The 25,692-nt window shown below is 35.8% G+C and overlaps 1 protein-coding gene across 5 annotated transcripts in view; it reads right to left on the reverse strand.

The window, feature by feature from the left end:
* Positions 1-25,692, reverse strand: part of SLC35A3 (solute carrier family 35 member A3) — a 31,860-nt gene that overhangs the window by 3,024 nt on the left and 3,144 nt on the right. The window contains exons 2-9 of one of the 5 annotated variants that reach the window (XR_010918060.1): positions 14,417-14,621; positions 13,278-13,432; positions 13,074-13,196; positions 12,222-12,393; positions 9,381-9,499; positions 7,749-7,882; positions 2,039-5,348; positions 925-958 (exon numbers count right to left, since the gene is read on the reverse strand). Coding sequence is in view for 3 of the 5 variants with exons in the window: in XM_067538380.1 (XP_067394481.1) it covers positions 5,258-5,348; positions 7,749-7,882; positions 9,381-9,499; positions 12,222-12,393; positions 13,074-13,196; positions 13,278-13,432; positions 14,417-14,621 (999 nt within the window). In the remaining 2 variants the exon portion in view is untranslated. Of the gene's footprint in view, positions 1-924; positions 959-1,053; positions 5,387-7,748; positions 7,883-9,380; positions 9,500-12,221; positions 12,394-13,073; positions 13,197-13,277; positions 13,433-14,416; positions 14,622-25,692 lie in introns of those variants that run through there. The other 4 variants (XR_010918061.1, XM_067538381.1, XM_067538380.1 and 1 more) reach the window with 4 other exon arrangements.

Consider the following 25,692-nt stretch of genomic DNA (forward strand, 5'->3'; position numbering starts at 1 on the left):
CTCCCCCTCAGATGATTTTAAGAGGTTTTCTATCATGTCTTGTTTTCTCACTAAAACTGGTGACGAAGTATAGCTGTATTTGCATATTAATATGGTGACATTATCTACAATGACATTGGAATGTAGTAGGATTTTTTTCCCATTATAGGTAAGGAGTTATTTCAGTCTGATACATTGGATCATGTAAGCTGCATGCCATGGTACAGCCAACAGTGATGACAAATGAAAAATCACCTTTGTTTCCAAAACTCATATTCATCCAGATTTGTTAGGGGGAAACAGAGTTTGTTCAAATGTAATATATATCATATATACATATGCTGAATCAATTTTAATGTGTAAAACAACTCGTAAGACATTTGCAGCAATGTATGAATGTGTATCTTACATTAAGATAAATAGATGTAAAACTAATTTTAAAATTAATTAGCGAACAAAGTCAAACTACAAAAATCCAAAAGGAAGATGTGCTGATCATGACAGCAAGGGACTGAGTCTGGGAGCTCTTACTGAGGTCAGTAGTTCTTACTCCAGTAAATACTGCTACTGAAATCAATGGGATTAACTCATCAGTCAAAGTTTGCAGGTTCAAGGCCAAAACTTTTTGCAGCTTTTGCTTAAAATACCATCATGGTATATGATGGTGAAATTCTATCCTTGGATGCATACCTGCAGCACTCATTGAGGAAGGAGCGTCACATTGCATAACGCTATAATTTGATCTGTGTCTACCGCTGATTCTAGTAGGAGCCATACATTCATCAAAGGAAAGAATTTGGCTGCAAAAGAGAAGGGTCAGAAGAGACCATTTAGGCATCCAGTATGAACCCTTCTATTTTGCTTTACTTCTCCCTATATCTTTCTCACTAGTGTCTTTTGATTCTCAGGCACTTATGTATCTATGAATACACACAAAGTGCTCACCTGGAAAGAGTTGAATTCCTTAGTTCTGGACTGACTGTAAAAAAAAAATTAACATTACAAATGGGCAGGACAGTTAAACAAAGCCTGGTCTAGGACCATTCCTTCAGCCTTCACATAATAATTGAGTGTCAGACACTTATTAACTTTTATGTCACACAAGCAGTTGATTTGTAATGTTATATTTATCATTATTACAGGAAAATATCTGGTTTAGGAGGGGAGGAAAAAGGAGTGTTATAACCAGGGCCCAAGCATAATTTTTTTCGGGATCAGTACAAACTTGTAACACGGGCCCCCTCCCATACACATACCACAATCCCTCATCATATACGTACAATCTCATGAGCCATGAACCTTTTTTTCTTCATGGTAATGGGAGTTGCAGCCTGGGTGGGGGCCCCCAGGGCCTCCAGGTCCCGGTAAAGTGTACCGTTCTCTCCCCCCCCCCATGTGGGGGCCCTGATTATAGCCCCCCCTCTCAATAATGTTAGCCTGAAAATAATATCAGTAATACAAAAGCAAAATTAATCATGATCAATACTGGAGACTGACTAACCAAGGACAAATCTTACTACTAGACAGTAGAACATGAAAGACTGATAAGAAAATAATATGAAAAGTCTTGTTAAATAAACAATACGTGAATAGCATAAAAAATGCCAAAACACTGATTTATCAATTGAAAAACAGTTGAACAAAAAAAGCAAATCAATTACATTCTTCTGAATTATACCCATAAAAATAAGTTAAAAAAAACCCAAAAAATTACATGTTCCCCAAACCAAAGAGTGGACACGTCTAAGTAACTGAAAAGCAGGTATGCTGCCAATACACAAGATCCATTTCATGAAGAAAAAGGAAACAAAAAGGTAAAAATCACAGTTAACAGAAGTTATTTTATATAACTAGGAACTAGAACATTAATCTAATCCCACAGGTTTCAAAATTTTTGGTGACAGAGCAACTGTGTTGTACTTTGTCAAAAACACAGAAGTTTAATACAGCCACAAGCCAAGCTTATTTGAATTCTCTGTGATACAACTGATTTAATGGGCACTTGTGGATAGAAAATTTTATCAATTTGTGAAGAAAATCTTTTTTTAAATCTTTTTACCTCACTCATGTTTTTCCCACCACTGAGTTGCTGGTTTATTTCACTTGCAGGATAATTCCATGTATCAGTAGTTTCAAGCTATGATGCTTTTCTTGTGTTCTAGCTGGCCTGACAGTTTACTGTTGCTGCACATTCTGGAGGTCCTCAAGTGATTTCCAAATACAATATTAAATAAAATACTGGTACTTCCATAATGTGTGCCTTTCAAAAAACAAATAATCACACATTCATGTTGTTGTAAATAAATACCTTGCTATAACGCTATAAATATTAAAATAAAAGGTTGGTACTAAGTATACATAAGATGCCTAAATATACAACTAAATTAATTAATTCACTATACTAAAGAATGAAAAAAAGGGTCAGAAAGTCTCACTAAGTCTTGGAAAACTAATCTGTGTGCTAAAAATGAGCTTTGGGATATATGTAAAGCACACTATGTCTCTGCTACTTTCCAGGCTTTTGAATGCTCTGCAGAGGCCATGCTTCTGCAGTTCCTGTATATTCTCCATAAGAATGGATAGCTAGTGGATCCATAGTTGCATGTCATCCTACCTGGCACTGAAACTATTTCTGTGAAAAAGTGTAACTGTGCCTTCCAGATAGCACTGCTTCACACAGGAGATGCAGACAACCTGTGCAGCCTCTTCAAATCCTGCCCTATTCCTTTCCACAGCAACCACATTGGTTCCATGTATCTCAGGAATAGGATTTGATTTGCTCCAGTGAAGCAGAGAGATGTTTTCCAAAGCCTATTTTATTCACAGATCCAGTATCATAAGTGTCTGTTCTTCCCTTTAACTGATGCTCCTTGTGATATTGGTCCAGCCCTGGGTGAAAGAACAAGACTGGATTTCTTACAGCAGACACCGACAATCACTGTCTATGGTCTGACAATGCAGTGCCTTTTGATCCCACTTCCTCCCCACAACACTTTCCCTGGCTTTTCATCTTGTTGAATGAAGTTTATCAATGGAGTAGCCAATAGAAGTCATCTGCTAATTGCCACGGCTGTAATTCTCAAGCAATTGACAATATTATTGTCCTGACCAAGTTCCAATTCAGATAATTGTAGTCTGACTACCTAAATTCCTTATGTAGTTTCAAGAGGATAAGGCATCCTTCACTTCCTGTCCTAAACCGTTATGTAAGTATTGCTGCGCACTGTTAAATAGTTGACATACTTTACCTCAGCAGTGCATTTCAGTGGTGAGTGAAGTGATCCATACTTGGTTTGTAAATCACTTTGTGACAACCTATAAGATTAAATCTTGAAGGTATGATACTCCTTGCTTGATCTGGAGATCAGAGAGCATAACAATTATGCATAGATCTTAGAGGCAATAGTACCTCTAGTTCAACCCCTTCCATAACATTTGGGAGTCCTCTATTCTATTTCCCTAATAGTAAACAAAAAAGTTGGATTAAAGCTGATTAATCCACATTATTACTTAGAAAAAAACATTCTTACCTACTGGAAAGATGAATGATTTTGACCTCTCCATTATAATAGCTTATTTTAAAATCTCATGGCATTTTCTGTGGAATTCTTTATTACCAGTCCATCAGTAAAACATTTTGGAAAATTGATTGCAATACTTTGGTAAACATTTTTAAAGACTTTTCAGTCATCACAACAGTTTTAATTTCTGCTGACCCGTATGTGCGCGACATCAAATACTTTGATTTTCACTATTTGTGATGCTACAGGTAAGGGACTGTCAACATTTCTATTACAAATTTATACTTTCACAAGTATAACACTTAGCTGAGAAGTTACTTCATATTAATACATGTCATAAAAGATCTTATGAAACAATTTATTTTAAGCCTTTTTTGGGGGTGAGGATGGGGGAAGGGAGAAGTATGAATGAAACAAATAAGTATATGTAAAATAATTTAGGAAGAGATTTATCCATAATATGATCTAATTGCTTTTGGTATTTTTTAGGTAAAAAAAGAATATCATCTGTTTACATGTATATATTACACAATAACTGTTCCCCATAATTTTGTTGTTTACTATAATCACCATGTTTCCTAATTATGTAATTCCAACACTAGACTGAATAGCTCCAGAAGAGCTATTTAGTCAATTGGCTCAGTGACTCCTAAAATAAAAAAAAATCTTTAAGCAAGCCATTATATACATATGTACTAAAAGCCTTGGAGGAGTTCTTATGAGTAAACAACACCCATTTAAAAATAACTTCGTAATATGGTACACTACAGTATATACATTATATACCATAATGGCTCCAAAACAAGCTGTTAGAGATAACAATAATTAAAAACATTTATTTAAGCGTTTTTTTTTAAAAACACAATTTAAAAAATCTCCAAAGAAAACTGAAATAATAAAAGCTATTTTAAGATAATATTAAGAAGTTGATTTATATCAATAGAAATAAGGGAATGAATGTCATCCAAGCAAACACTCCATCTTTAACACCAATGCCATTGTGCCTGGTTATTGCAGGAGTCTATGGTGTGTTTGATGCAGAATTATTAGGTGGCTTATAACACAAATGATCATCTCAGTTAAAGCTGGAATGTCTAGCCGTCACTCTGAATTTCTCTCTTTTACAGATTTAAATCAGAACCTTGACGTTATAAGAACTTTATATCGTTAAGCAACAGAATTCAGATTTCTATTTATTAAAATCAACCTATAAATATAAAAATCTTGGATGTGTGAAAATGTATTTCAATCACAGTTTTCACAGCTTTAATAAGGAATCCCTAATTAGAACCATTATATTCAATCTGATTTGATCTCTAGAGACAAACAGTTAAAAACACATTTACTAAGATTAAATATAGTAAATTCGCAAAAACAGATATAACCTGACAAAAACTGTCATGTGCTCTTGCAAAGAGTGCATAGGATATATTTCTGCAGCAATCAAAACAGTAAAATCATTAGATATAACCTCAAGTTCAAACTGTAAACATTCCTAATTGTAGTTACTTGGAAACATTTTGTTCAAGTTTTTATTACCAACTTGCACTAGGCTTTCCCCTTTAATTTTTTTCATCAGCTTTACATACATTATTTTCTGTCTTCAACCCTTTGGTTCTTCAAAACCATTAACATGTTCTTCCTCACATTCAGTGTAGTGATCCTTTCCTTCCAGTGCATGATGAAATCTGACATACGGAATTCTTGTTGAGGTCCCTAATGCACAATCTTGAGAAAGAGGCTGATAACGAAGTTTGCTATGCCTTGATAGGATTTCCTGCAGGTTTTGGATCATAACCATATAGGAATGTAGCTGCTATCACAAGAATGGCTCCAAAGAAAAAGACACTGAATGGAACATGGAAAAAAAAACAAAAAACAAAAGACTTTTTTCAGTCAGTGAAATATTATTTGTATTATCTGGTCAGGAGAAATGACATTCATTCTCTAGGGTATTTCTAGTGGAGGAAAAATATGTTCCTTCAATTTATAATGAACTGGCAATTTACTCATCTGTTATTCTTAAACTATGAGTATAGGGAGAGATGAAAAGCAACTAAGAAGACTGAACCTATCAACGGTGAAGTAAAAAACATGGTATTTCACTGACATACTCCAAAGATTAAACAGGATTGTCCTTTCACGAAGCAACTGCCAAAGGATAATTAGTGTAGCTGCATATTTAGTCCCCTTTGTTCAATCTACAATACACAAGCATGCAAAACTAACCACAGTAGTTATATTTATTTGCTGTCCAACTATGTTTTAATATAGTTTTGCCAGTCCTATATGCAATGTGTCAAACCGTGCTAAAGCTTTTCTGTTTTAGAGACTAAGGCTAGGGTATGTTTATTTTAACCCTGTTATGATAACGTGACAAATCAGATCAGAACACAGATGAGCAGCAACCAGATTGTTGTTGTTACCCAAGAATCAGTTTAAGTGTAGATAGGGTTAAACTGTTCCAATATGGTATATATAGATTAACACTAGCTTATACCTTAAGTTTTGAATCCTCCTTATGGGATGAATTGCATTCAAATATTTACTCATATTTCCATTATAAACCACATTTTTCAGGGTCTGACAAGTTAAGTATTAAAATGTATTTCTGGCTGAAACTCAACATAGCTAACTACATTTTAAATTTATTTTTATTTGGCAAAATAAGTGTCAGCTTCTTATTATTGATAGCAAAAATCTAAAATGTGTAGGTTTTATTTTTGTTTTTTGTGGCCCTATAATTGCCTTATTTCATTTTTAGACAATTTGGAAAATGTTAATACAGAATGTAACTTACCTTTTAAAATATTACAAATAATTATACTTTATTTTGGAAAGAAACGTCTGTGCATCGCAAGCAACTATTTTTAAAACTACTTTCCAGTCTGAATCTTTAGTCCACTCTGAATAATGTAGATCCATTACAATCCTGTGCAAAGTCCCATTAACTTAACTAAAAGTTGGCATAGTGTTGCCCCAATACATAATATTCTTAAAATGTGTTGCAGTATTAAAAGTCATTATAGCATGGTTTATCAATGCACAATAAGGGCAGTATACACGACCTTTCAAAATCTGAAGAATCATAAGGTCATGTTACATTATACTAGGTCTGGAGGGGTCTTTGAATTTGTGTCTTTTTTTAAAGAAAATACTCCCATTAAAACATACAATATTGTTTTTGGAAAAAAAATCATCACCAAAAAGAAACTCAGGAGACCTGGATTATATTCCTGGCTCTGCCACTGGCCTTGGGCAAGTCACTTCACCTTCCCATGTACCAGTTTCCCCACCTGTAAAATGGGGATAATGGTACTTATCTCCTTTGTAAAGCATTATAGAAGAGCTAGGTATTTTTATGAAACCATAACAACTTGTGCCAAGAAACAAAAAAATAAGGCCAATGGCAGGGGGAAGACAGATAATACTATTGTGACAACCTTGGGGATTGGGATGCTGCTCTAAAGGGGAACAAAAGTGAAAATGAGCATGGAGAGGCAACAGCAGTCAGTCTGAAGAACCAGGGGGAACAAAGAACCATCATCAGGGGAGCACAGCTTGGACATGTGGTATAGCAGTGCATATAGGCTACGTATAGACAAGTCCCAGGCCCCACAGAAAAGTGAGTGGGAGAAGTAAAGTGCAAAATTGGGAATGGAAAAAGAACAAACACTTAGGGGGATGGGGTAAGGTAAAAACTGAGGAGCTGGTGGGGTAGAACCAGCTAAAGAGAAACAGAGAAGAAATGTGGAACCAGGCCAACTAAGATAAAGAAAGGACAAGTTAAAAACTACATGGAAGGGCAGGAGGGAAACAGGCAGTGAGAAACCACATGCTTGAACAAAGGTTTGGGGAAGCAAAATAACTGGGTGGCAAACAGGAAAGAGAGAGGAAGGAGAAGAGCAAGCTAGAAAGCATGGGGGAGGAGATTGGGGCAGAGTGCTTTGAGAAAAATAGCAGCAGGAAGTTCATTGCCACATCACTTCCTGGGCTCTGACTGGAGGGCTCTCAGAGAAGACTTAATTTTGTCACCTATACTACAATACTTAAGGAAAATTTAATGAATTATCATATTATGAAACTAAGGTCAGAATCCTTACCTCCATATTTTAGTTCAGAAAACCATCTAATCCTTTAAAAATAATTTCAACCATACTTCTATACATTATTATCCACCAATATTACCAAGCACCTAAATCTTCAGCAACTTTTATATTCACATATACATGGACAATAAACTCTCACCTGGTAGGGACAAAATCTTGCAGCCAGAAATAGGAGATCAATGTTGACAATATAATAGACAAAGATGTTGCAAATCCTTTTAAAATATTGTCTGCATATTTTATAACAGCAGCAATCACAAGGCCCCCTAGTGCCTAAAAAAAGATTGAGACACTCTTAAGATATGCACAGATTTTAGATATTTTAAAAAATCTACTGTGACAGATATGGCAAACACAGGCCTATCCTCAGACTATTGTATTTAATAATAAGAGATATCATCAGTATGTTTGAGCCAGGCCCTGAAAGCATGGAAACTCTTCACATATCATTATAATGAGATGGGCAAGAAGATATGAGCCAGTGGAATATTTATAGATCTTTATATCAATACATGCTCTATATATTTGTATGTTCCTAGCTCATGGGGTGAGGAGGGAGACTTCCTGTGGAATCTGGAATCACTAAGGGGCAATCACTGTAAAATCCCAAAGCTGACTATGCAGATTCCTGGCCCCTTGAGGCTTGGGCTGTCTGAAGAGGAAGGGGCAATGACTGGTTTTACCTGTTTTTGGAAAGCTGAGAAACAAAGGCCTTTGGGGTATGAAGGCTGAGTTTAAACAGATTCAAGAGTCATCTTTTTGATTTGGGAAATGGACATGACCTTTTGGAGGACCCAACCATGTCAATGTGTTAGAATTAAAAGACTAGAGTCTGTCAGGGTCTCCACAGGACTGATGGGGAACTAGTGGTCAAACGTTTAAGATCCTGGTTTTGTTTTATAAATTCTCTTTTTATCCTAGATTAAATGTAGTCTACTTTGAAAAAGCTGTGTGGTAACTTGTAACCACTAGTAAGAACTCTAACCACCGGTAAGAACATTGTCCTTGTTCTTGGAGAGAAATCAGAGAGCAAGAGCTAGACATTAGTCAGACCTGCCTGCAGAAAATCACAATGGAACAACAGGCAGCCACAGCCTAAAATCCTGCTCAAAAGATACTGGGATGCAGGCCTCTGACCAGAAGAGAGCTGAAGGCTAGAGGCCTGAAATCTGAGTGGACATTCCTTGAGAAGACCACAGATGAGGATTAAAGGTGCAGTTACCTGAAACTGTGACACGTAATAGATGATTTCAGTGTTAACATCTATTTCAGTACCTTGCACACATTTCTTAAAAAGTTTTTAGTTCTGTATAAAGGCATTAGGTATATTTTATGCTGTTGTAGATATGGTGGATGAAAGCAATTGACAACAGAACTCCTTCCGTAGCACAGAGATCATCAATTATATTAGCCAGACGACATTACTAGTGAGTGGGTGTGCTACATTTTTGGCTTATAAAGATGGTTATGGGGGAGGGCTGTATAATTTGTGGTAGGCTTTATTTTCTTTATTAATTCATTTTTAACATTACAAATTTAATGTTGTTGTATAATTTTACTCTGCACAATGCTTGATAACTCAATGTTTGGATTGCTAATAATGTGCCAGTTTCTCTGTTTAGAGGTCTATTTTGCCACTGATGCACAGGTCATTTACTTGCAAAATTCTTTTTAGCACTAATGGGAACTAGCAGCATGATTTCCCCAAGCATTCATGGGGGAATAAGTTTCAAGTCACTTTTATGTAAGCATATGAGTTTAGATACATTACCTGTAGAACTACAACTATCCAGGTAAGTTTGTTATATCCTTGAAAAAATCCATTCTTTGACAGTAGTTCTCCATCATAAATGTACACACCCATCAATCCAAATATGCTACCAAAAAATCCTAAAAGGAAAAAGACAGACTTGAAAGCTTGAAATGAAAAAAAAAGGGGGTCCCTACTCCTATAACTGGATCTGCATGACTTCTGGGGTCTGCCCACGTAAATCAAGTTTCAAGATCATGCCTTGGTTTGCAATATAACAACCACGTTTAAACCAAACCAGTGGGTCTGACAGAAACCTTTTTTAAAAATATTTTTTCCTCTTATAATAGATTTTGATTATTTCAGTTATAAGACTGATTTATTCTTGGCCTATATTGCTTTACACTTTAGGTTTGCAGATAACTCCTGTGTACGGGTGTAATTTTTAAAAGGGATACTCTCAAAGTATTTTTTTATTTTAAAAATTATTTGCAATTTATAACGAATCTTTAAGAAGCTTGAAACTGAAAGTCTGTTCCTTTATATTTTTTTAAATAGTTTTATTTCACAAACTCGTTTGTTACTATAGAATTCTCCTGAATATTGTGCTTGTACTGGAGTTGGAATTGTTGGAGCATTACTTCGTGATCCTATTTTATAGAAATTTTATAAAAATATTTAAAAGGAAATTGTGGCTAATATTCCTCTAATTTCTGAAGAGAAAACTTAAAACTTTCTAAATGTTTAACATAATGAAACAGACATTCCTAAACTATTTCGCCACGGTAAGTTAAAATAACTGAAAATGTTAAAATATTTTTCCGAAAAAGTTGACTTATGCCTTTCACTATTATAAACCTCAAATTTAAACTCATAGGTCAATGTATCACTACCGCATGCAGTCACTTTGCATATTTTGAGAATGTAATTGTTCTCATACAGCAAGCAGTGGAACACTAATGAGGGACCAGGGACAACATCAAACTGATAAAAATTGTCCGTTTTTGTAGATTCCTTTCTACACTGTAGCAAAAAAACTGCAAAACAATTTATCAAAGAATAATCACTTTTCAACAGTTATGAATATTTGCTTTGTCATCATTTCAAATGTGTGCTCTGCTGTTACATCTTTACAGTGTGAATTACTTCAGAACTCTAGTGAAATTTTAGACTTGGCCTTAATGAAGGCCTAAATCAAATAAATGTATATTTCCCTACAAAGTACTCGTATTTGTGGTCCACATCCGAAAACCCAAGATTCAGTGCAAGTTTCTTGCCCTCTACCCAAAGGGTGGGTGAGATCAAATCTGTGTGGGACACGAAGAGAGAGTAAGCATAACTAATGTGTTCAGAACGGAGCATAGGGGGATTTGTAGACAGAAATACAGTGAGTCTTGGTTTCCTGTTAAGCACGAGGAAAGGAACCAGAAAATAGATTAAGAAGATTGTGTAAATATATACAACTTCAGTAAGTAGCCGTAAGTAAACAGTTACATTAATTTTCCCTCTAGTTTGAAAGATTTATGCAGTTCCCTAAATTAAAATACCTCTTCAATATGTATTGCAATCTTATAATACTCTATGTTCTAGTCAAATTATGAGTATTTTTAGTTCAATTCATTGCAACAAGCAGAGTCAAAGGAAAAATAAAAGATTTCATACTTCCAAACATCCATAATTTTTTACCACCTTCTTCAAATATCTAATAAAGAAGCACTCCCTGCAGTTGTCAGGGTACCTTGTCCATATTCAGTAGCATGCCAGCCCCAGTATATGAGCCAAATCCCTGTGAGGGGACAATATGATCTAGTACTGTGGCACTGTGTGATCATCAGTACTCATTACTGAGACACTGGAAAGTTCAAATCCTGCTGGATGCATTTATTTACATGTAAGTACTTAGACTACAGTTGCACATAGATGGAGACAATATGTTCACCTTCTGCCTATCAGAAGAAGAAGGTGAACAAGGGGGGAGATAAGAAGCAGGGGAACAAGGGAGGAGATATTGCTGCTTACAGATATTTTCCACTCACCTATGTGAGGAAACTGGTTTCAAAGTGGAAGCCAGTTCAAAATGGATAGTGTTGGTCATCTTCAAAAGTCAGTTTCCAGGGGATTCAGAACCACTTTTGAGATGGGTGGTGAGAGAGAGAGCATGTGCAGTAGATGAGGATAGTGAAATGGTAGAATCATGATCCTAGCACGAGAGTTAGGATCATAATTCATCTGGGTGATAAAGGAGTTCACTTTGTCTTTAAAAATGTCAGTCTATAATCCCTCTAGTTATAGACATAGGGGTTATGTTTATTTTCAAATTCTCTTACAAAAATATAGCTTTAAACATTTATTTTGTTCTACTGTTTTTCTAAATTCTATAAAAACCTTACTAGATAAAATGTCAATACTTTAAAATCAATTCAGTGTTTGTGAAGTGTTGGATTCATATTTCTACACAGACATCAAGTCTACCTAATTACTTTAGAAGATAGTCACAACCATATTTCAAATAAATCACATAGGATATACAGACACTGCACTAGATTACATTATTTCAAATGCTCCACAGTCCAAATTCAACATACTGTAGGAACTATTCTCCAGAAGGCATTAATTTCTATTATAAATCAAAGCAAACAGACTTACAAACACTGAATTAGCAAGTTAAATACAGTAACTGAGTTCAGAGCAGGATGCAACTCCTGGAGTTCCTGTTAGCAAAGCAGATATCAAACTTGCTAAATGTTTTGAAAGAATTTGATTATACACAGCATGCTAAAATGTTAATGTCCATCTGAATCTTCGTTCACAGTTCTTCTGAATGCAGTATCTTTTTCTTTAAATAGTCAAAACAGGACTTACCAAGTTGGATGTTTCTGATCCACACAGACTGTTTGGTTTCTTTTAAAATTTTCTCAAAATAAACCCCAGCAAATCCACTTGAAAAGCAGGCTATAAGGACTGCCATAAGGCCAACAAATTGAGATCCTGCTGACAACTCTTTAGTAGTTGTTGCTTGAGAATCTGAGGGCAACTAAGTGAAAAAACAAAACAATAAGTGAACATTTTAAAAAATGATAAAAATTATTTCATAAAATTAGGTTGTAATGTTTATAGAATGCAAGTTTGTCTTCTATTAAGGATCTATACTGCTGATAAATGCAGTTTACTGTGCTATTGTAAAGTCTGATATTCTATCAAATATTTTTGAAAATTTCAGCCAAATCTACCACTACAATTTTTTCCTTTTTATTCTGTTGAATAAGGGGTGAAATTCTGGCCTCACTGAACTTAATGGCAAAACTCTCATTAGCTTAAAGAGGGTCAGGATTTCACCCAACATATTTTATGAATGGCCACTCTCAATCAATCGCAGGAAAGATATTATATGTAGTATTTATGTTTATGATGTTTATTATTTTACAAAAATGTTGCAAGGCTGTAGGCAGAGGCATATTGAAAAGTCTCTTAAGAACCATAAGAGATTTAAAAAAATTAAAAGGTAACTCAAAAACCACAGAGCAGACAAAAAATATGTAATCCATATCAGCAAACTCTTCTATCCTACGATTCTTCCCTGGAAATTATTGAAACTTTATATCTGAATTCATTAGTTTCGGGGGCAGAATATAATTACCTACATTCAAATACTTGAGTCCCTTAATAAAAAGAAAACAATCCTAGGTCACTTAGACACATATTATTGATATTTACCTGTACAAATGCAACTCCCGTCATCAAAATCACTAATGATAGCCACTGGTATACACCTAATTTCTTACTTAACATAGACACAGAAAATAATGCAGTTGTAAGAATTTTTAATTGATATGTGACCTGAAAAGACAAAATAAAGTTATTATTACATAACCCATTAGTTTGTCTGTACAATTATGGAAAAATCTAAAAATACAATACCTGATAAGTGGCTGCATCTAGGTTTGACAGCGCAATATACAGCAAGTTATTCTGGAGAGTATAAATCCCTGACGGAATAGCAAGTTTAAGTGTTTCCATAGGCTTGTTAAGGATTTCATCATGTAACACTCTGTTCAGAGCCCGTAAATTGCATTCTATTCACAGAAATAATAAAAGAGATAAAGATTCAAAAAGGGAAGGAAAACAGGAGGGCTACAAATTGCTCTTTTAGCTTTATCATAAGAAGTGTGTAGCACTTTTGCTTTCAAAAAAGTATGATCTCTCTCAGGTTTTTACATTTATTCTATAAGGTATGCAACTCCTGATACTTTGCTATCATACAAAGTGTCCACATTAGCCCAAAATACTAAAACTGAAACAATTATTCAAAATAATTTTAATAAATCCTACGTTGATTATAATTTCTGTGGCTAAGAATTTAATAGGGCTTCCTAAAAAAAGAAAAAGTGAAAGTCTATTAAGTGCAAATCTTTCCCCATGAAACTTCACCAGTTTCATTTTGCCGCTAAATCTTTTCTTTAACATTATACCAAGCTTATGAAAACCTCGTATGTGTTTATGGATATGTCAATGTTGAAGCAGATGTGAAGATTTTTGTTTGAGAGATGAAAACCAAATACAAGATGTTGAGGTCCTGGAAAGTGGAAAATGATTGTGCTATATAAAATCTACAATGTGAGAACTAAAGTGAGTTTGAAAATAAAGTGAGTTCTTTTGAATATTGTGCTTCTTTCCATAACACTTGAACAGCTTCCCTCCTTCCACTCTTGCATGACCTCATTATGGCCAGACAATAGTTCTTACCCTACATCCTGACCCACAATAGAAATCTCTTGGGTATATATTTATACTAAATTTACAGATGGTTATACTGTGTGCTTAGGTGTGAGGTACAAACAGAGGTCTTCCCTGTTAATAGGTTAACTTTCCCATGGTAATACATTTAGATCTCCTTCATATATATTTTGATGTGGGAAGGGCAATTTTTTGTTCTCTTGATATTGGCTTTCACATAGCTCATTATCATAGCATTCACACCTGTTTTTGCAGCTGTCAATGAAATACAACAATGGATAAAATATAGGAAAGCTACTTCTAGATTAAAACCTGAAACATACTGCTGTCTTTGTAGACCAATAAAATGCAGGCCATAATCTTCAAAAGTTCAGCAACAACTACTGCAGTAGAGGATAAATAACGAGGTCCTTCCTCTTTCAATGTCCGAGAATATCGCATAGTCAAAACTAAACTAGTGGTCTGAAAGACCAAGATCCCCAAGGAAAGATATTTTAAATTGGTAGACATTGCTTGACTTTCACTTTCCTGAAACAGAATAAAAAGGGGGAAAAAAGTTAAAACCACAAATAGACATTTCTTCTGTGAATTAACATATTAAAAGGGTATCCAGGGAACACAGTCACTGAAGGGAATGAAGAGAGAGTTTGTCTATCCAATTCCCTAATCATAAAACAACAGTGTAAAGAACGAATTCATTTCAAGGCGGCTGTGTGGGGCAAAATAATGTGTAGTGATACTACCAAAATCTTAGGAAGAATAATTATTATTACGCAAGAAACACCTACAATAATAATGCTCTCGATTCTCACTCTATATTTATTACTAGCCATACTTCATTCCAGTTAAGGATGGAATAAAATAGGACTTTGATACTTGAAGATTATGGAAAGTAAATATTCCATGTAACAAGGTTTAGTATAGTAACATGGTAGTCATGAATAAAATGGTTCCCTGCACACTCAAAGCTCCATTGAAACAAATACATCTAATTTGACAATGTTTATAAAAAGGGGGATATAAAAACCTTAAATGCTTTTCATAATACATGATTATACATAAGAAGAATATAGATGTGATAACAAACATGTCAGTGAGGGCAGAAATAATATACTGATTATTGTATTAAAATTAAATACTCCCTTTGCACTGGGTAATGAAAAGTAATGTCACAGACATCTTCACAATAACTATTAATGCAGGTTCTCTCAGGGTACATGCATATTTCTATGTATCTTCTAATTTACCAGTTAGTTTACCAAATAGTCTAATTTACCAAATAGTTGTCAGTAAGGTAGCCCATCTAATCTCTACTTTTGAAATTTTGAGAAAGGCCCTAAACCGGGCAACATTTATGCACATATTTAACATGTTTCACAGTACAATACAAGTTACTTAATTACATTCACGGTAACTTCAGATACTATCAGTGGAGTTGATGGACCTTAATCCCTATGCTGAAAATTCATTCGTCTGTCCAAATGTCCATGCTATGTAAACTGAAAACAATAGAAAAATGCCAAATGATGTAGCCCTGAGAAAGGCCAACACTGAATAACTACAGATGTAACTTCAATTACATCATATCTGTAAGATGAAAAGAACAAAAAACCACTTCTGCAAAGAGATCAGCAAGTGGCAAAGCGTAAAAGACCTATCTACAGTATGAAAATTCACTGAAGCTAATACTGAAACATCAGGAATCCTAAAAGAGGGAATCCTCTGGCTGCTACCATCACTTTAAGCACATAGTTATCAAACCTGATCTAAGTAGTACCTAGTACAGAAAGTAAGAGAGATGATTAGGCCTGTTTTAGGAGAACTAGCAAAATGCTTTATTTTAACAAGGAAATCCAGAGCAGTATCACTGGTATTAAGTACATTATAGTTACCTCATTTTCTTCTACGCCTCCCAGTTATTAGTTATGAATGCTTCCCATACAAATAGATTCAAACAGAAGATATATCTACTTTACATTCCATGGAAAATGTACCAAAAACAGCATTTACTATTTGTATATTGAACCAAAATTGTAATACTTTAATAACGCTAAAGATAAAAAATAAAACAAAATGGAAGTCCATGAACTATTTTACTCTAAGTAGAATAAACAAACAGTAATATTCCAGACAAGAAATTGTGGTCCACATTTTTAAGTTTGTGTGCTTGATACATGCAATGCCCAATGCATGCATAATGTGGAGAAGTGAACATGCATACATAGGTCATATAGAAATCTTGACTTCCAAGTAAGTATCAGGCTTTGTGCATAAAGGTACATGTACCTTTGAAAACTTGCACCTGAAATTAAAGCTATTTTTCAATTACTTTAGTTCTGTATCAAAATACATTTTATAAAACTGTAGTTTTCTTTCCCAGATCAGGACACTTGTATTATTAATATATTTCTGTCTTACACAGATATGGTGTCTCAGAGCTGAGATAGATTTTCTCCAGGTAAGTAAGTAAAATGGCTATAAACTATGGATCCTTAAGGAAACAACAAAAATATGACAAGATTTGTAACCATTCAGCCATAGACTGAGATTAACTGCATTTCTATTCTTGAAGTAGTAAGATTATTTGCAGCATGTAGTATGTGGCTGCAAACATTTTTGTAAAAACCCATTGGTACTGTTTGTAGTATTTACTGGAATAAATCAAGTAGAAAAACTTCTAGAGTAAGAGATAGTACAAGATTACTGGTGTTGAAAATTATCTGGTTGAGCATCAACCAGAATTGAGCAATATAAACTAGGTCCTGTATACTTTGCAGCAAGTCTGACCTTCATGCTGTGCCAATTCAGTACAGCACACTGGAGATTTTGTAGCAGTTTTAGATCAATGCAAAAACTGAGTTATTTAACTATGAAAATGAATGATACAGTTAATTGCAATATCATCTCTTTACATAATTTGATATTAAATTTAGTTTTATGCTGCTCCAACGTTTTTATATTTTCAATTAATTGTAGATTTCGTACTGAAAATGCATAACTATTTTAGAGAAGATGTTAAAGTAAAACTGAAGATTTCTGTACTTGGGGTTTTGACACCTGGAATGGTATAGGAGGCAGCATTTGAGTCTGTGGGATAAACACATTATGCTTAGGCTGCCTACGCAAAGAAAAATTAGATAACTTTCCATCTGTGGTAGCAATGGTGGAGGCTATACAGTAGACAAACATCTGAATCCTGTCTACACTACAGCCTTCACGGTTGCTGGCACAGTGAAGCTACATTAGAGGTGAAAAAGGGGAGCTAATTTTCTCAGTATAGAAGAGACCTAATATTTCCGTTTTATTTTTATAAGTGTGGGATTACAACGTGTCCATGTTGCATTAGATTGCTTCTGAAGCCAGCAGATCTTAGGGCTGAAACCCAGTAGTATTTATGAAATTAATTTCATATTAAAAATTGTATGAATTCCAAGCCACCATATTTTCTTCTTGTTCTTTTTTTGGATGAAGGTGATCTTGCATATTAAATATGAGAGTTTTGCCAATTCTCACTTTTATTCATTTTTTCCTCCCACCTTCTATTCCACCTACCCATTCATTCTTTTAACAAGGAGTGTTGGGGATCTCGCTATATAATCATCATTCGATGGTTAAAGAGAATATGCATTTCTCCTAAAACACATTTACAGATAGGTTTTTTCAAAACTTTTAAAACTCACAATCAAAATGCTTCTGAACCAAATTCCTTTGAAATAAATATATATAAATTAAAATAAAGACCTTTGCAGAATCCTTTGATTATGAACTTCTGTATTCTGTGAACTAGCAAAGCAATATTGAAATATATATCATCCCTACAGATGGAATTTTGAACAGTGCTCTGAGATGATTTTTAAAATGGGTCACATCATCAGTAAGTACTGTGCATTTCCATTTATTGATGAAACACATATCATTGTATTAAATCATTTAAAAATAGCACTAATGGTTTAGCTACAATGATTGTCAAATTAATATTCAGCACAGATAAATACCATCACAAAATTTTTTCTATTAAAACAAAACAAACACACACTAGACAAATGTGAAAAATACATACAGAAATGTTGTTTTGTAGTACAATCTTCTGTTCATTAGCTGCCATGATTCCCAAAAACAGCAATTTTAAGACAGTAAGATTATTTATTTAACCGTGCCTCCTTAAAATTCATCACAAATCCTTGGGTTTGTTTTTTTTTCCAACCATATCTTTTTTCCCCTCTCCTTCCAAGCAGATTTTTAAACAGGATAAAGTGCCTTAAAAAAGTAGCAGCAGCAGAATGTCATATTTTCATTTCATAATTCCCTTAAGAAGCCTCAGAGTTTTACAAACGATGCAAAATAAACTAAGTATTGTTAATGATGTAGAGGAAAGATTAATCTACAAGTTGAGAGTTGAATTTAGGACAGAATCCATGAAAAGTGGCCTCATCAGTGTTTAGCAACACAGGCTTGTACACAATAATCACACTGAATTCTAAACTGTAGGCTGGTACTATATATCAGATAAGTCACATGCCAGAAATTGTGTAACAGTTGAATTTATATATTCCAAAAAAAACAATCACCCACCCATTTCACTTTGCAACTTCCCAGTAAGTGTATTAGCTTTTCTTTGTGTCTTTCTTCCCTTTCTTTTCCCGAAGAATCACATATCAGCTTGTACAACTCAGTACAATCTTTGGCTTGGATCCAGTAAAACACAGACGGGTACTGAACTTTGAGCATTTGAATAGTTTCATTGGCTTCACTGGGACTACTCACATGCTTGGTGTTAAGCTTAGGTGAGTTGCTGGGCTGGAGCCACAGTGCTCAGCACTTTGCAAGACATTAAAGTAGCAGTGGCTGCGAGCAACACCTAGGGCAGAGGTGGGGGCTAATCAAAGCTAGGAATTTGGTGGCATAGGCACTTTGTTTTCATGAAGGAAAAAGTGTGTTTTTAACCATGTGTAAACATCTTAGTGTAGACAAAACAATTTGAAATTTTAATACGTTAGCTGGTTGAGGGAAACCAGGCTCCCGCCCACGGTTTACCTTGACCAACTAACATGCTAAAACTACAAAAAGCATTGGCTACACTAGGATTTTAACAAGTGTTAAAATCATACCTTTCTTCCTTTGCCATACATCGCATTGGTCTCAGCAGCTCCCCAACTCCCTTTGCAAGTGCACCAAGTGGCTGGAATTTCCTGGGAGAAGTGGTCCTTCCAAAGGCCCCCAACATCTTTTAGGAAGGAGGGACCCAGCAAAAACTTTATGTCTGAGTACTATGGTCTCATCAAGTATTTTATATGTACTGTATCCAATTTTGATGAGCTATACATTAAGTTTGCTCACTAAAGGTCAAATCCTGTTGAAGATCTGCAGAATGCTCCGAGAGCAGCAAAACTAGCACTTTTCCATTGTGTGTGAGTCCCAGCTGCAGAGATGCTTCACAGGAGTACTTAGCTCCGCCTGCCTGACATAGAAGAATGCTGTGTGGTAGCTCCCCATACCACACCACTCAAGAGATTTTGAAAGCAGGAGCATTATCAGCAATTCCATGACTTACCAACTTTGCCTGGAGGAAGTGGGAAAAGGCTGTAGCTGCTGCTGCAGTAGCGACATGGAGCAGCTCCACTGCTGCTATACAGTTTAGGAAGGAATAAGATTCTATCCTAAACTGATCCCCACAGAAAACCCCCAAAGAAAGCTTATTTACTATACTCACACTTTCCACAGGAATGAACATTTGGCCCACTGTCTATCAGACAGCCCAGTACTCTGTGCTTAGCTCTGATAGCTCTCACAGCATTTCTTCCTGAAACACTGAAAAAGTACTGAGGCCTCTCCTGCTGCAAACTTGTTTTTTATTGTTACACAAGTATTTTGGGGGGGAAATAGAAAATAAATTGTTTTGGGAAATATATCTCAATGATTTGGATGGAGGCAGGCTGTTGCTTTTTCTTTCTTGCTGGGTGATTTTCAATTTGGCCTCTATATACAGAAACTATTGAGGAGTCAGTACTAAATTAATCAATCCTGGGTTCTAGTTTTGGCAAGAACTAAACAACCACCACCACTATGATTAACCATGGTTATCCAAATTTCAGTCATCTGACTCTGGGCTCCTTGCTTCAGTCTATCAATCACACTGACAGTGTTCTGATTATTCAAAATTATGCAGTATCCTCCATTATATTTGAATAATTCAAGTTGAACGGTTGTATTCCACTTTCCACAACTACTACAGCTCACCTACACATCATTTTCCCTGGACTTGCTGAAACTTCTCCAGAAAGGTCAGCTTCGTAGTCTGATTAATACTTTTTTAGGATTATTAAAAAGAGAAGTGGTGAGCGCCAGAACAGAATACCAAAACAAGGAGTGCCCAAATGAAAAGGTAAAAGAGAAAGCACTGTGACAACATTACATTGCACAGATGAACAGGCAAAGTACAATGCAAGTAATCCCTCATAGTAACAAGCCAAGGGAAAAAGAAAAGGGCCAATTAAAGTCACAATTGAATATAACACTAAATAAAACCAATGGATTTACCATGCAGTTTCTTGTTAAATAACTGAGCTACCAACCCTAAACTTCATACTATTACTATTGATTCATATATTCTCATCCAAGTAACAAATTGCCAGTCTTACTGAAATCAAAAAGATTTTGATTAGATGTAGCGAGATTACAAAGTTACAAAACTTCTATGGTAGTTGTAAAAAATTTCAGAACGGAATATGCAGATTTAGTACTAGTAACTATAATTTGTATTCTATTTGAGTCCCAAAAATGTTATAAAAGTAGTAGTTTTAAACAATGAATTTGTTACAAATTCCAATGCAACTAGGATTTTCACATTATGATATTAAACATTTGTAAAAGTTAGACTATTATCATTACAAGATGAGAAAGATCTAAGTATTCTGTTCTGAGTTATAAAGAGACTAATACTCAAAAGCAGCCACATAATGATCCAGTGGATGGAGACCTAAGCCCTGAGGTAAGCAGGGAAGTGGGATACCAGGAGGAAGCACAAGGAAGAGGAGGGTACAACAGGGAAGGCCTCCTTATTCATATTGAGAAGGTAGGGCAAACAGCCAGTTATCTTAGGTGCCTGTGCACGAATGCAAGAAGCCTGGGAAACAAGCAGAAAGAATTGGAAGTCCTGACAGTCAAGGAACTATGATGTGATTGGAATAACTGAGACTTGGTGGGGTAACTCACATGACTGAAGCACTGTCATGGATGGGTATAAACTATTCAGGAAGGACAGGCAGGGAAAAAAAGGTGGAGGAGTTGCACTGTATATAAGAGAGCAGTATATGACTGCTCAGAGCTCCAGTATGAAACTGTAGAGAAGTCTGTTCAGAGTCTCTGAATTAGAGGTGAGAGCAACAAGGGTAATGTTGTGGGCCATCTCCTATAGTCTACCAGACCAGGAGGATGAGATAGACGAGGCTTTCTTCAGACAACTAACAGAAATTTCCAGATCACAGGCCCTGGTTCTCATGGGGGACTTCAATCATGCTAAGATCTGCTTGGATAGCAATACAGCAGTGCACAGACAATCCAGGAAGTTTTTGGAGACTGCTGGGGACAAGTTCCTTGTGCAAGTGCTGGAAGAACCAACTAGGTGTTGAGCACCTCTTGACCTGCTGCTCACAAACAGAAGAATTGGTAGGGAAAATAGAAGTGGATGGCAACCTGGGCAGCAGAGACCATGAGATAGTCAAGTTCAGGATCCTGACAAAAGGAAGAAAGGAGAGCAGCAGAATATTTCACTGGACTTCAGAAAAGCAGACTTTGACTCTCTCAGGAAGCTGATGGGCAAGATCCCCTGAGAGGCTAATATGAGGGGGAAAGGAGTCCAGGAGACTGGCTGTATTTTAAAAAAACCTTATTAAGGGCTCAGGAACAAACCAGCCTAATTTGCAGAAAGAATAGCAAATATGGTAAGCAACCAGATTGACTTAATAGAGAAATCTTCGGTGAGCTTAAACACAAAAATGAAGCTTACAAGAAGTGGAAGCTTGGACAACTAGGGAGGAGTATAAAAATATTGCTTGAGCATCCAGGAGTGAAATCAGGAAGGCCAAAGCACAATTGGAGTTGCAGTTAACAAGAGACATGAAGGCTAACAAGAAGGGTTTCTACAAGTATGTTAACAACAAGGAGGTATGGGAAAGTGTGGGCCCCTTACTGAATGGGGGAGGCAACCTAGTGACAGAAGATGTGGAAAAAGCTGAAGTACTCAGTGCTTCTTTTGCCTCGGTCTTCACAGACAAGGTCAGCTCCCGGACTACTGCACTGTGCAGCACAGTATGGGAAGGAGGTGAGCAGCCCTCAGTGGTGAAAAAAACAGGTTCAGGACTATTTAGAAAAGCTGGACATGCACAAGTCTATGGGGCTGGATGCAATGCATCCGAGGGTGCTGAGGGAGTTGGCATATGTGATTGCAGAGCCATTGGCAATTATCTTTGAAAACTTGTGGCAATTGGGCAAGGTCCTGAACAATTGGAAAAAGGCAAATATAGTGGCCATCTTTAAAAAAGGAAAGAAGGATGATCTGGGGAACTGCACATCAGTCAGTCTCACCTCCGTCCTTGGAAAAATCATGGAGCAGTCCTCAAGGGAATCCATTTTGAAGCACTTGGAGGAGAGGAAGGTGATCAGGAACAGTCAGCATGGATTCACCAAGAGCAAGTCATGCCTGACCAACCTGATTGCCTTCTATGATGAGATGTAGGGAAAGCAGTGGACGTGATATATCTTGACTTTAGCAAAGCTTTTGATATAGTTTCCCACAGTATTCTTGTCAGCAATTTAAAGAAGTATGAGATGGTTGGATAAATGGACTATTAAGTGGATAGAAAGCTGGCGGGATTGTCTGGTTCAACAGGTAGTGATCAACGGCTTGATGTCTAGTTGAACTACATGACCTCCTGAAGTCCCTTCCAACCCTAATTTTCTACGATTCTATGAATATTCTGGCTCTATTCTTCCTATAATACACAATTATTTCCTTACTTTTGTTATTAGGTGTTATCCATTTACAATTCTTTTAACTGTAATTTTCTGTCAGGTCCTGGGATTAAAAAAAAATTAATTCACAATTTTAGAGTCTACTTCTCCCATAGGCCTCATCACGAATTGCAGGCACCCTGTACTTTTGTACAGTGGTTCTCAACCAGGAGTATGTGTACCTTGGGGGTACACAGAGGTCTTCCAGGGGGTACATCAACTCATCTAGATATTTGTCTAGTTTTACAACAGGCTACATAAAAAGCACTAGCAGAGACAATACAAACTAAAATTTCATACAGACAGTGACTTGTTTATACTGTTCTATATACTATACACGGAAATGAGAGTACAATATTTATATTCCAATTGATTTATTTTATAATTATATGGTAAAAATGAGCAAGTAAGCAATTTTCCAATAATAGTCTGCTGTGACACTTCTGTATTTTTATGTCTGATTTTGTAGTCAAGTAGTTTTTAAGTGAGGTACACAAGATAAATCTTTTGTAAAGGGGTACCATAGTCTGGAAAGGTTGAGAGCCACTGCTTTTGAGGATCAAGTCCTTAAGGACTTAGGCAATGTGAGCTGCAGGAGGTCAGCACCTCTCAGATTCAGTGCAGAAGTATTCCAATTGTAAAACTAAAGCATGCTGAAGACATCTTCATAACATGCTGTCTATACATCAGGGTGTATTTAACTTTGGTGATCATTGATGCATCCTCAGAATATTCCAGTATTGACTGAACCAGGGACATTGAAAGTAAGAATAGTGAAGGCATATTTATTGCCATTTTAGACTTTATTCCTGTAACATGTAGCACATGGGCAGACCCTGGGACTCCACGCAGCTGCAGGTATTCACCCACTGGTAATAGCTTGCAAGATTAGGGCCTTAGTTTGTGGCTACAGATCACAAACAACAGCATAAGAATAAACACAAAGTTTGTGTTAACAACATTGTTTCATGTGCCATAACAGAGTGCTAGAGTAAATATTTAAACAGCTTTGTACTGATTCACAAAAATGTTTGGCGTTAAAATAATTTTTGCTCCTGTCTTATCTTGGGTTTTTTTTGTTTTATTAAAAGTTAAATTTTAAAATAAATAAAATACAGTGTTAAATTGTTCTTATTGTTATATTTTCAGCCTAATCTGCTAACATAAGCTGCACTCAGAATGGCTAGAAACTAAACTAATTAGAACATAGGCGCTGAGTGATAGGACGTTCCACTTCTATGAAATGTTAGTTCATCTGACTATCAAGATGTTTTTGCACAGAAAAAAATAATCAAAACAGAAAAACATTTTATAGAGACACATCTGCATTTCTGCAAAAAGTGAGATTCAAGGGAAATGGAGTCTCGGGACCTAAGTAAATGCATCGGGTAAGTTTAACTATGGTTCAAGTTCTGAAACCCACAACAGGATATTAAAGAGAGTTTGCCAGAAAGTAAACTCTGCAGGATTTGGCCTCATTCAAATAAATAAGGTGAAAAGGTTTGTAAATTCTTTCAAGTTAAACAGGTATGTGCATACCATCTGCATTTGCTGTCTGAAAATGGAGGACAAAAGAGGGACATGAACGGAGTTGTTAATGCAACAATTGACAAATATACTACAGAGGGAAATATTATTTAACAAGACTTTGGCAAACAAGAAGGGAAAAATGAACCAGAAAAACTGAGTGGAAAGGAAACCTGTCTGAATTCTACTAAAAACTGAGGCAATGCATAGAATACAAAGCTACTGATACATAGAATTTGAAGCACCCATTTTCAAATGCGATTTCTCTGCACAATGTCATATGTGCCTTCTCTTTCTTCCTAAACTCCAGTCCAACTCTCACATTTTATTCTTCTGTCAATATCAGATAACATGAAATATTTAAAATAACAAAACTAAATTTCCCCTATGATGGTTCTATATCTTAAATCTTTTTCAGGAGCTGTGTGTGTCAGTACATCTTTCTGCACAAGATCAAAGGGCTCACTAAAGTATATCTAAGGTAGTAAAAGATTCTGTGAGTGGGAAGCAGTACACAGATGGCAATGAGAGTGCACAGAAACTCATATCAACTGAGAGTCTACCAAGAAGTATTGTTGAACTATTTTCTGTGCTGCAATTTTGATATCCACTAACACTTCCTAAATGTCACAAGCTTTGCTAAATGATAAGTATCAGAAAAAAGATATTTTTCCATATGTAGTCTCTATACTGTGTATGTACAGTCACAATTGGTTTTGTAAATAATTTCACTTGGAGTAATCACAATTACTGTGCTGCTTGTTTTAAAAACTCTCCACAGACTTGCTCCACTCTACCTATCAAACATCACACTTAACGTTAGTTTCCTCTCTGCCCCTCCTATTAACTTTCAACTGTACCGCTTCATACAGCTGGAACTTCTTCCATCCAAGCCATTGAATCAGTTTGTCATTTCAAATCTCACCTCAGTGACTTTCTTTTGTTTTGTTTGTGGTAAGGCACTTTACAGAAAACACTGTAAAAGCAAGCTGTATTTCTCTTGGTACTTACTTCCTTCAGCAATGTTTCCACATTAAATACAAAAATGCTCTAGCAAAGTTTC

Source organism: Emydura macquarii, unplaced genomic scaffold, assembly GCF_026122565.2.
Source record: "Emydura macquarii macquarii isolate MOO-44397 ecotype Brisbane River unplaced genomic scaffold, CSIRO-AGI_Emac_v2 contig_480, whole genome shotgun sequence".
NCBI lineage: Eukaryota > Metazoa > Chordata > Testudines > Chelidae > Emydura > Emydura macquarii.